We start from the raw sequence: 12,332 nt of genomic DNA, 5'->3' as shown, positions 1-12,332 counted from the left end.
GACATGTGGTTTAGGGCCCACTAAAAAGCAACACCGTTGGAAAGGATTGTAGAAGAGATGGTGCACCGGAATAGCTGAAAGACTTGAATGAGGTGACAACCTCGAATTAAATGGATGCAAACACGAATCTTCTGAGATGTCTTCAACACTCCGGAACGATTAAATGGCGAGAGGTGAACGATCAGAGGGAAATATTTGAGCTGAGGGAAAGAATACGATCGACAACGAAAAACTTGAATTTGGATCCACCGGAAAGAAAATGCGACGAACAATGATGAACTAGACGAGACTTCACCGGTCGAGACAATTGAGGAAAGACTGAAGATACTCCGCATGAATGAAATTGATTTCTCGATTAAAGGCTCAGACTCCGGAATAAAAGTGGTGGAAGGGCGGGAAAAAACACAGGCAACTGGAACGACGAATAATTGAATAGAGAAGCGCTGGTTGAAATGATTGAGGAGAGATTGTAAAGGCTTCGCACGAGTAGAATGGATACTCGATTACGGACTCCGGTTCCAAGAAGAAGAAGGGGTGGGCGGGTGGGAAAAACAAGGACATCTTCAGATGGGGAAAACAACGTCAATTGAAAAGAGCTGAGGATTGATCTCCCAAAAGACAAAGAGGTTCAACTCGACTTGACGAGAAATGCACCGGACAAAATAGGAAGGACAACGAACGAAAACTAACCGCGTGATCCTAAGAAAAATTTGAAGGGGAAGAGAAGTAATTCAAAACACTTACGTCAAGATTCCTTACTAGAGCGACGAAGGGGCGGAGGAGTAAAAAGAATTCCTACTCTCCGATATAACTAGACTCCGGAAAAAAGTTTTCTTATAGACTCGACATCGGCCAAACTACACGATCAATCAAAGGGGCTCCTATGGTCGGTCGAGGCTCTGATAACAACTTGTCACGCCCAAGATGCGACCCTATCCTAAAGGAACTCGAAGGTCCCACCAAGGATAGAAGCGCATCTTGAAGACGCTTTTGCAAGGTGAATATCATTACATTGTACCATTACATAAACAGTTGGGAATACATACATACGGCACAAACGCCTCAAGAATACAACAACACATCATACATAAGATCAACATCCGACTACGGATGAACACAAACAGAAACTCAAACGACATCCACCCTGCTAGCCCAGGCTGCCGACCTGGAACCTATCCCCTAATCGAAGAAGCAGAAGAAGAACTCCAAAACAAGTAAACATCGCTCTCGCGTCATGATCATCGCATAACATGTACCTGCAACTGTTGTTGTAGTAATCTGTGAGCCACGAGGACTCAGCAATCCCATTACCATGGGTATCAAGACTAGCAAAGCTTAATGGGTAAGGAAGGGGTAAAGTGGTGAAGTTGCAGCAGCGGCTAAGCAAAGTATGGTGGCTAACTTAGAAATACAAGAGCGAGAAGAGGAGCTGAACAAGCGGACGTCAACTAGTAATGATCAAGAAGTGATCCTGAACTCCTACTTACGTCAAACATAACCCAAAAACCGTGTTCTCCTCTCGAACAACCCCGAAAAGAGACAATCACGGTTACACACACGGTTGGTGTATTTTAGAAGAGTTTACTTCAAGTTTACTACAACCAGATATTAACAAAATCCCATCTGCCACATAACCGCGGGCATGGCTTTCGAATGTTCAAACCCTGCAGGGGTGTCCCAACTTAGCCCATGATAAGCTCTCACGATCAACGAAGGATATTCCTTCTCCCGGGAAGACCCGATCAGACTCGAAATCCCAGTTATAAGACATTTCGACAATGGTAAAACAAGACCAGCAAGACCGCCCGAATGTGCCGACAAATCCTGATAGGAGTTGCACATATCTCGTTCTCAGGGCACATCGAATGAGCCAGACGTCGGGTTGGCATAGACCCTGGTTGCCCAGGGGGCGTCGGACATCGCTTGGTTTGGACCAGCACTTAGAGGACCACTGGCCCGGGGGGGCTAAAATAAAGATGACCCTCGGGCTCCGGAAACCCAAGGGAAAAAGGCTTAGGTTGTTAGGCAAATGTAAAACCAATGTTGGGCCTTGGTGGAAGAGTTTTATTCAAGGCGAACTGTCAAGGGGTTCCCATAACACCCAACCGTGTTAGGGACGCAAAATCCGAGAACATAATACCGATATGACGGAAAACTAGGGCGGCAAGAGTGGAACAAAACACCAGTCATAAGGCCGAGCCTTCCACCCTTTACCAAGTATATAGATGCATTAATAATATTATAGATCTTGTGATATCCCAACATAAACATAATCCAACATGGAGCAATCTTCATCTTCACCTGCAACTAGCAACGCTATAAGAGGGGCTGAGCAAAAGCGGTAACATTGCCAAACAACAGTTTGCTAGGGAGGGTGACAAAGGTTAGAGGTTCATGGCAATTTGGGAGGCTTGATAAGCAAGTGGTAGGTAACGCGGCATAGCGATAGAACGAAGCAACTAGCATAGCAATGATAGTAGTGAGATTCAAGGTGACGGTCATCTTGCAAGCATCAAAACAACATGCTACAGCACCTCTACATGACAACAAATGACATGGGTGTGATGTACAGGTGAATCATTACAGAACATGAACATTGAGCTATCTCTAGAGACCACTAGAACATGCTCAAAAGGACATGGCAAGATGGCAAATAATAACAGTTTCACAGACTTAGCAGAAATCACTGGACATGGCAGAAATAACATCAGGTTACAAAGTTTAGAGCTATCAAACAACATGCTAAATGAACTTATCATGGCAACCAAAGGCATGGCATGCTAGTACTAAAAGCACTTAACAAAACTCCCTTACTGAACTTATTCCAAAGATCAACAGAAATCATGGTAGCATCCATGCAAACATGGCAAATGAAATGACAGATTCAGACTTAGTGAAAATAACAATGCATGGCAGAAACAACGATAAGTAGGCATGTTGGTGAGCTTGAACCACTCACCACAAAGCATTTCATGGTATATGAAATAAACCAACAGTGAGAAGACATGTTCATAAAGCTAAGCATGGCAATATCAAGTTTATAGGGTGCATGGACCACTAGCAAAACACATGGCAAAACTGAACTTAATGTTAACCGGCTGACAGCAACATTATTTAGCAATTTGAGAGCAAGATTACAACAAGCTACAGCAGGCTATAAATGCAACCAAAGGCATGGATTGATAGAGCATCACATGTATAACAAAACATCCTTAGTGAACTTCTCCAGAATAAGCATAGAATGACTTGTAGAAGCAGGTTAACATGGCATCACAAAGTTACCGCTACAGACTTGGCAGAAATGACTAAGTCACAGAAATCAGCAACATCATGGAGGCTACTTTGCAAGCTTGTAACAACCAACACATGGCATATCATGAAGAGAGGATTGCACCACAGCAAAGATGGCTTGTTGTAGCTCATAACACATGTAGACTTCAGCAGACAACATCATATAGCACTCTTGCAACGATGAGCAAATTCTGTTAACCTACAGCAGACAACATCATATAGCACTCTTGCAACGATGATAAGGGCATCAAGATGGACTCAAATGAACATGACCCAATGGAACAAAATGTAGAGCAACTCATGATGAACATTTTGATATACTATATGCACAAAATGGATCTACTATCAGAGGGTTATGGCATGTTGAAAAGGGCACCAGAATGCTGAAAATTAGGGACTTGGTGAAAATATACCAGCGCGAAAACGGGATCTACATCAGGCTGGCTCCATTCCTCGTATAGAACCATGGCCACGGAAGTCGACGCCGGCGGCGTGGACGCGTGGGACTCCGACGAGTGTCGGGGAGGCTGGGAATGGATAGATCGGGCGCGGGGCAACCGGATCCGGCAGTCGGGGTCGAGAATCCGGCGGCGGACGGCGACGAACGACGAGCTTGGGGCTGCAGGCTCCATGGCCAACAGGAGAAGCTCCTGTCCACGGGCAGAGAGAGATGAGGCATGAGAGAGAGGAAGGAGAAGGGGAGAAGGAAGAGGGAGGAGCAAGGCACGAGGCATGGGCCGGGACGGAGGTGGTCGCCGGCGGCAGGGCTCCGGCGAGAGACGGCGGCGGGGCGACGAGGGAGCGCTCGGGACCTGCTGGTCCAGATCGAGTGGGGTCTCGGGGAGGAGCAGCATGGGCGGCGGGCGCGCGGCTCGGGCCCAGATCCGGCCCAGGGCGGGCCGCGGATGGGCCTCACGGGCCTGGCGCGGTGGAGGTGGGAGCTTGGCGGCGGGGAGGCGACGTGGCAGCCCCTGGGAGGCTGCAGACGGCGGCTCGGGTGGCGGCTGGCCTATAGGGCAGCGCCAAGTGGTGGAGGGGGCTTGGGGCACGCCGGATTCGGAGGAGAAGGTGGGAGGATGCGGCGGCTGATGACTGGGGAGGCACGAAAATCAAGGAGGGAGGTTAGGGATGACAAAAATGGCAAGGGGGCTGCTATTTATAGGATGAGGGGTTAGGGTTGGGGGTTTTAGGCCTTTACGGACCCTCGGATCTCGATCTGATGGTCCGGAGCAGAGGGGAACTAGGTGGGCTGTGAGAGATAGGCTTGGGCTGAGATGAGAGGGAAGGAGTGCAGCCCGGCAACTGTTTTCGGGGCCCGAAAACATCCGACGTTTGACCGACTACGATGCCGCTATAACTTTAACGATAGGGCTATCAAACGAGTTCTGAATGCGTCGAAACTTGACAGGTGCTCTGTCTACACTATAATAAGACCGCACGCCAAGTTTCAACCCATTCCGAGAATATTTAAATGCCACTCACGAAACGAGGTCTGAGAGGGGCAACAGGCGTGTGTGAGAGTGTCGGATCGCGAAACGGACAACGGGGAAAAAGATCGGATGCAAGTTTTGAAAATATGAGGATGCAATGCGGATGATGACATGGCAAAATGCAACACGCAAGCAAATGGCGTGGCAACGACGACGAATAAACGGAAGACGCCTGGTGCATCGGATTCGGGGCGTTACATCGGGGCTTGGGGAGAAGTCCTAGTGTACATGAGGATGATCATAGAATACTCCGCATCATTTGTTTTGCTTACAAATGAAGGGCCTAGCTTGAACAAGAAAGATGAACCTTGGAGCAATTTCAAGCATGGAGATGATGGCATGCGCAAGGGGAACAAGAACGAAGTTACAAGTGATGATTTCAGGACTTTGAAGCCATCATAATGAGTGCATGAAGCCCTGAACGAAATATACAAGATGTCACTTCATAAATTTCGTCCACGGACTATTCTAGGTGCTGTGTCATCTTATTTTTGGGCCAGGCCATGTAATTTCAAAATACTTGATTATAGGCAATTTTTAGAGTCCCTATGTGTGGGGAAACAAGAGTTAGGGTTGGGTTCGGACCCTTCCTCCAAGGGCCATGAAATTCCCCCCTCTCTCCTCCATATATACAGCCCTTAGGGCATCGTTTAGATTTTGGGAGTTTTATTTAGATTAAAAGTTCGCCATAGCTGCAACTTCGCGTACTTCGTTTGTGTTCAACGACCAGACCAAGACGTCATAGAACCCCATCTTGATCAATAAAGTTTTCATCTTATATTCTTAATATCCAGATTGCAATCTCAGTTTCTTGTTTGTTCTTAGTTTGTTCGCAGAAAATAGACCATCGTGGTCAGGTTGATCGTGCTCCGGCATGGTCAATAACCCCTCAAAAGTTGGTTTAGCGATTGCTAAGGCACGACGTTTTGCATGTTCCTAGTCGGGTAGCCACCATCTCATCGAAATATTGGGACATATTTGCCTCTATCAAGAGATATGCACCCTGTATCAAATGCATATTCGGCGCTTAAGGCGCGCCGAATAGGATTTGGGTAATTTTGGTTTCCATAAAATCCAGGCATGGATGGATGGAGTATGGGCCCACAGTTTCTCTCTCTATATCTGTTTCTCTCCCTTCCAGGTCAGAAAGTCTTGTTTTGGGAGAGAGAAAGGCAGATGAAGTTGTGTAGGAGAGCAGAGAGTCCAAGGAAATGCACCAGCAGAAACGCCCCTCTTTTCATCTCCTTCCCCCGCAAGCCTCCCAATAAAATCTCCACATATCTCCGACTTCCCCCGGCCGATCCTTCGCGGCAGGTTGTTTCACCCTAATCTCTCCACGATTCCTGGGATTCTCCATCGCAATCCCCTTCGCTAAGGTTGCTCCCGTACCGATAGTGTTTTCTCTCTCTTCACTGCTAATTTTGCTTGACCATGTTGGGGAATCGTCCATCGGTTTAGATAGATCAGCTTACTCGTTGTTTCGATCGGTTTCTTCGGTTCGTTATCTCCAAGGTTGGATTACTCGAGGCGGGTTTCCTTTGGTTCGTCTTCTTGGTGGGGATTGCGCCCTGTTTCCGTGGTGATCGGGGGTTTTTCTGGGGTTTTGCCATCTTAATCGGACTTGGATTTTGAGATGATTGAGCGATGGGTGGACTCTTGATCCCCGACTCCCCTGCAGTTGATGACATTATGATATTTGTGTAATCCGCTCGCGGATTTGGACCATCGGATGATGGAATTATGGGCTGGTTTGATTTCTTTCCCTGCTTAGTTCTGATTTAGGTATCCATGTGCATTGTTTGATGCCGTCTTTGTGGTGCTGTGAGGATCAAATTTCCGCACTATTCCTTCTGTTCGATTGCCAGCTTTATGTCTTGTTTAACAAATTCTTCTGCGTTCGTCCAAATCTTCTTGTGGTTTCTTCAACGCCTGCTGTCTTTGTGTAAAGCCTTTTTTTATGTTCACATGTGGTTTTGCCTCTTCTTTATGACCTCCGACTGTAACATGAAACTCCTGGTGTTGCAGGACCATTGCCGCTACCTGCATTGTGTGATTTGAGCCGTGTTTCATAGATCATCCTGTTCCTGGCATGGGGGAATCGCAGAGTATTCAGGATTGTTCCAAGTTTGGAGCTTTTGTTGACAGGATTCCTGGTGCTGAATTGCGCAATGTTGGTGACATGGGGATCCACTACATGGGTGGTAGTACTTCACAGGCAGGCGGGGCTAAGATGAGAAGGCCATTGCCTTCTCCACGGTTCACAATGTATGATTCTGCGATGATTGAAAGCAATAAGAGTGTTGTGGAGTTCCCTAGTGATGGTCTACCTGACGAGCAGTCGTTAGCATCTGCTTTTGGGGACATGAGCTTCAAGAATTATACAGCTGATTCTCTCACAAGTACCAGAGATTTTCCGCCAGTAAATGGGTACTATGCATCTGGCCCTGCAAATTATCACTCAGGGATTACGCCTCCAGATGTTACATTGAACCCGTCGCTTGTGCCTGCAATTGTTCAAGATGATTTGACGTTCTGTGCTGAACATGTTAATGAGAAACCAGACGAACTAACTGTTGGACACCAAGAACAAGCTTACAGATTTCCACCACACTTCGAGAATTTCTCAAGGGGCTCAGTGATGCACAACCTGGATATTTTTTCCAGTGATCCTTACCACCAATCTGCTTTGTCAACTTCACCAATCGAGCAGCAGTTTTATCTGGATGTACAGTCTCAGCTGTATGCACCTTATAGTCAGCCATTTGATTCAAACATCATGTGGCAGCATGGTACAGAAACACCAAGACACACGATGCTGCAACCACATTATGTTTGCCCACAGTTGCAACAGGTTGCTGGGTCAGATGTTCGTCGAAGTAGGAGACATCAACAGGCTGCAGCTTGCACTTCTGCAAACGGCACATCACATATTGAAACACCTAATATTCATCGACAGGGAATGGGAATTGAGGATCCTTACTCTAATGGTGCTGCCTTTCAGAAGAGAAATACCCAGCTGACCAGTTTTCATTGCACATTGTCTGCTGACAGTCCATGTGGCAGTAGTAACTTCCGTCAGCAAGTTGACAAGTTTTACTCTTTGTCTAATGGTTTCTCACGCCATCAGATTTCAGATAATATCAGCATTGTAAGTTATCCAGAAAAGCTGCGGATGAGGGCTGATGGGGCAAATTCAGTAAGAAGTACCAAGAGTACTCCTGTAGATGGTTGCATTGGTAGGGATGGAAGAACTAGTAGTGCACATAACCATCTTGATATTCATAGTAACTATTCATTGCACCCCGACAGACCAAACTCCCAGCTTCTGCCCTTGGTCATGAAACCATGTGAGCTGAATTATAATTCAGTTGACGAAGTTGCTGGGCGAATCTATATGTTGGCTAAGGATCAGAATGGCTGCCGCTTTCTGCAAAAAGTATTTGCTCAAGGCAGCCAAGAGGATGTCAAAAGAGTCTTTGCTGAAATAATTGATCATATTGGTGAACTTATGGTCGATCCATTTGGCAACTATTTAGTGCAGAAACTGCTTGAAGGGTGCAGTGATGATCAACGGATGCGCATATTATGTGAAGTTACTAAAACGCCTGGAGATCTTATAGCAGTTTCTTGCAACATGCATGGGTATGAGCAATCTGATCACTTGCTTTATTCTTATATAGTTATTGCTTATATTTCATATCTTTTTGGAAAAAAAAATGTTCAGGACTCGTGCAGTGCAAAAGATAATTGAAACTGTAAATAATCCGGATCAAGTTTCTAAGGTTGTGTCTGCATTGAGTCCTGGAGCAATGCATTTGATGCTAGATCCTAATGGCAGTCATGTTGCAAACCGATGCCTGCAGAAACTGTTACCGGAGTCCAAAGCGGTATGTTACTGCTAATCATCCGATTTAATTATGGAAATTTCTGTACCTTTTACACATTATATGCATTCAAGTTGTTTGTGTTAAACCTGCAAAAAAAAGGTTGTTTGTGTTAAAGAATATCTGTAGAATATTGCTTACTGGCACACAAGTTTCTAATTTTTACTGATTAGTCTTTTCTTAGGCTCTTTGCAATAATCTATTTTTCTTGGCATAGTTAAATATCCACGCACTTTGCATCAGGAATTAAATTTTTTTATCTATATAACTTATTATCATCTATGTTCTACTCTAACTTGTGGATGCTTTATAATTGCTGTAGTTCCTTCTTGATGCTGCTACATTGCACTATCTTGGACTAGCAACACATCAACAAGGCTGTTGTAGCATTCAAAAATGCATCGAACATTCAGATGATGAACAGAAGTTCAACTTGTTAAGCAATATTATATCCAGTGCTCAAACCCTTGCCGATGATCGATTTGGGTATGGCTCTTATCCTTAACTAGTACTCCCTCTGTCCTGAAATATAGTGAGTATTAGGTTTTGTAAACATCTAGGATACCAAATCAATAGCATTAGATTCACCATAAATTTTAGGTTCATGCGGTATTGTAGATATAGATAATTTTCTCTATAAACTTGGTCAAGGCTTGTGAAGCTTGAGTTTTGCGGAAAAAAAAACACGTGCTATGTTATGGGATGGAGGGACTATCTGAAGAGATAGATAATGCGACCATACCTTGCAGGAACTACGTTATTCAGTCAATTCTCAACCACGGCATTGAATGGGCGACATCGAAAATAGTTGATGAGCTGGAGGGTCATTTTGGGTATCTGTCAATTCAGAAATGTGGTAGCCATGTGGTGGAAAACTGTCTGAAGCGAGCGCCCCAGCACATGCGTGACAAAATCATCCAAGAACTTATCAACGATCCCAAGTTGCAGCATATTATGGTGGATCAGTACGGCAATTTCGTTATTCAAACAGCTCTTGAACATTGCAAGGTAAAAAACATTGATGCACCCCCAGCCAAAAAGCGTAAATTCTTATCAAGTATGTTTAATCATGCAGGGGCTGCTACATACCACCTTTGTCGAGGCCATTAGGCCACACGCTGCTGCAATGCAAAGCCACATGTATGGGAAAAGGGTTCTATCAAAAACATACCTCAAGAACAAGCAACACCGAGTTGGAGTTTTGTAGCCATCCGCACTTATACCAGGAAGAGCTCTGAATGTAGTAGTATAATATTTCCAGACAAGAGGAAGCCTTTTTAGTGTATTTTGCGCATGTATAGAAACTACATATATATTTTAGCTACATACCACCTTTACGGAGGGAGTAATAATTTGTCAGCTGTATGCTTTGGTTTGTTGGTCCGAAGGCCATGTAGTTTGCTAAATCTGCCAAAACAAAATTGCATTTGGTTGTCTGTTGAGTTGTATCATCTGCACAATTACTCTACAATCCTGGATGCAGGCTTCAATGCTAGCTGAATTTAACAGGCTAGTTTATGTACTGCACAGGTTTGAATATCTACAAGAGAAACTAAAACACTGACTTGTTTCAAAAATTTACACTGACATGCTGGGCAACACATTTCTGCAACGGCTTTAAGAAACAAGGAACAACGGAAAAGCGTTTAACAATCAATGCATGACTTAGGAAGAGATACAAAGACTTTGTTCCACAATGAATGCATGACTAAGAAAGAGATACAAGACTTTGTTTCACAAAGAATTCAACTTCCACACAAAGTGCGCTCACAGCTGACTTGGCATAATGTTTCCAGCTGAACATATAATGTAGAGCATCATGTTTCAACAAACAGCAAACTTAAAACTACATCCTAGAATCTGCCTCGTCCTCTGAAACCACGCCCTCCACCCCTGGGAGGTCCACGACCCCTTGGTGCACCTCTTCCACGGAATCCACCACGGCCACCAAATCCACCACGACCACCACCTCTTCCACCTCGACCACCACCTCTTGGAGTCAAGCCCCTGCATACAACAAGCAAAGCAAAAGACTATCAAACAACTAACAAGTTATCAAGCTGTAACTAGACAAATGCTGAACACTTTATTTGGTTTCTCATGTGCATTTTCCACATGTACACTTATGGTACTCCATTTGTTTCATAATAATGCTAAGAATGCTGCTGATATTTTTATATAGACTTGGTCAAACTTAACAAAGTTTTGACTTAGGAAAATCCTATAGCCTCTTTCACAGAGACAGTATGCAAGTGTTTTGACACTGCTGGTTTCAAGTTCGAAGAATGTAGTCAGTTCAAACTTATCAATACAGTACGAACTGAATAAGAGTTAGCCATGAAAAGACATGTTGCTAAGTTTCATATTCAAGACTGAAGAGTAAATAATGCAAAAGAAATGACAAAGTAAACAGATCATTACTTTGGCTGCGGCAGGAAGCGTGAGAGGGGCAGCAGCTTCATGGGGTCAATGAAGAACTTGTCACCTTCGTTGTAAGATGTTGCAATGACTCCCTCAAACATCTTGACCGAGAAATACTACAGAAAATACAAAATTATAAGATATGCAGTATGATACTACAGACAATACAAACTTATAAGATATGCAGCATGAGCAGACCTAAAATTTAGAGCAATGATAACAACAGAGGTAAAAAAACAATCAGGTAAGGCATTCAGTCATCTTAAAAGTTGCACCTAATTATTAAACACGCTACAGCATTGCCACACAGCCAAAACAAACATTTTCAACTGTACTAAATGGAGAACCAAACTCACTTCTCACATGCCTTGAGATTCAAGACTCTAAATTTGAAGTTGTAAACTGCTAACTCCAACAAAGCAAAAAAATCCTACCTAACAACAGATGGACCAGTTGGTCAAAACTTTGCAGGCACTATATTGATGATGAGGGGAAGAAAGCGCTTACTGATTCGTTGATGGGGCCGAAGATCTCGTCGACTTTGCCGATCTGGGTCTTGTTCTGGAGGTATATGGGCGCGTTGAAGTAGGGCACTTTCTCGTTCGTCAGCTTCGTTACCGCGTCCCCCTCGCACGCGTGCAGGAACGTCGACACCTCTGCATAATAAACAAACAAAAAACAAGAGACATCAAACTCACCGGAGCCTCGAAAAGAAGAGGGCTCGGACAGTTAGGACTTGAAAGAAACCACGCACCGACGACCTCGGCTGGAGGGCCCTCGTCGCGGAACCCGCCTCCGCCTCCACCGAAGCGGCCCCTGCCGCCGCCGCCGCGGCCGCCTCCACCGAAGCGGCCACCTCGGTCGCCGCCGCGTCCGCGGAAACCTCCGCCGCCTCTCGGTGGTCGCATGGCGATGGGTGTTTGGCGGCGGGAGGCGGGGGCGGGGGCGAGTAAGGGTTTCGGCGACGAGGAGTGAGGGGCTTGTTAGGGTTTTAGTGGAGGAGGCTGCGGACTTATGTTGAGGTTGTTTGGGAGACTGGCAGGTGGGCCCTGGCGTGGTCTCCGTTTCTCGGCCGACGGATCGTTTTTCAGCGAAACTGCTGCACACACGACAAAAGTGTGGACGATAGTTGCACGACCAAGAATCCAGCGGCCGCCTGCTCCTCTGTGCATGAGATTCTTGGGCTGGATTTAATTGTCGTGCATGAGTCGTCCAAACTGTGTCGTCCACATAGCACTGCTCGTTT

At 45.4% G+C, this 12,332-nt stretch overlaps 2 protein-coding genes across 3 annotated transcripts; one reads left to right on the top strand and one right to left on the bottom strand.

The window, feature by feature from the left end:
- The first annotated feature begins 5,958 nt into the window (after window positions 1-5,958).
- Window positions 5,959-10,024, top strand: LOC119285872 (pumilio homolog 12-like). Of its 2 annotated transcripts, none has more exons than XM_037565198.1 (6): window positions 5,959-6,095; window positions 6,807-8,423; window positions 8,506-8,668; window positions 8,988-9,151; window positions 9,415-9,673; window positions 9,741-10,024. In XM_037565198.1, exons 2-6 carry the CDS (start codon window positions 6,871-6,873, stop codon window positions 9,870-9,872), a joined length of 2,271 nt encoding a protein of 756 aa, XP_037421095.1. In that variant the 5' UTR covers window positions 5,959-6,095; window positions 6,807-6,870; the 3' UTR covers window positions 9,873-10,024. The 2 variants fall into 2 exon arrangements, with proteins under 2 accessions (XP_037421095.1, XP_037421094.1); XM_037565197.1 differs by having other exon boundaries at window positions 5,959-6,157.
- A 274-nt stretch (window positions 10,025-10,298) lies between these two features.
- LOC119285871 (putative H/ACA ribonucleoprotein complex subunit 1-like protein 1) lies at window positions 10,299-12,083 on the bottom strand. Its single transcript, XM_037565196.1, has 4 exons — window positions 11,841-12,083; window positions 11,594-11,742; window positions 11,087-11,202; window positions 10,299-10,672 (listed from the first exon to the last, which is right to left on the bottom strand). Exons 1-4 carry the CDS (start codon window positions 11,992-11,994, stop codon window positions 10,519-10,521), a joined length of 573 nt encoding a protein of 190 aa, XP_037421093.1. The 5' UTR covers window positions 11,995-12,083; the 3' UTR covers window positions 10,299-10,518.
- Window positions 12,084-12,332: the final 249 nt, after the last annotated feature.

The sequence above is a fragment of the Triticum dicoccoides genome, chromosome 4A (assembly GCF_002162155.2).
Source record: "Triticum dicoccoides isolate Atlit2015 ecotype Zavitan chromosome 4A, WEW_v2.0, whole genome shotgun sequence".
Taxonomy (NCBI): domain Eukaryota; kingdom Viridiplantae; phylum Streptophyta; class Magnoliopsida; order Poales; family Poaceae; genus Triticum; species Triticum dicoccoides.
The sequence above is the reverse complement of the archived record's forward strand: the minus strand, read 5'-3'. Positions and strand labels throughout refer to the sequence as shown.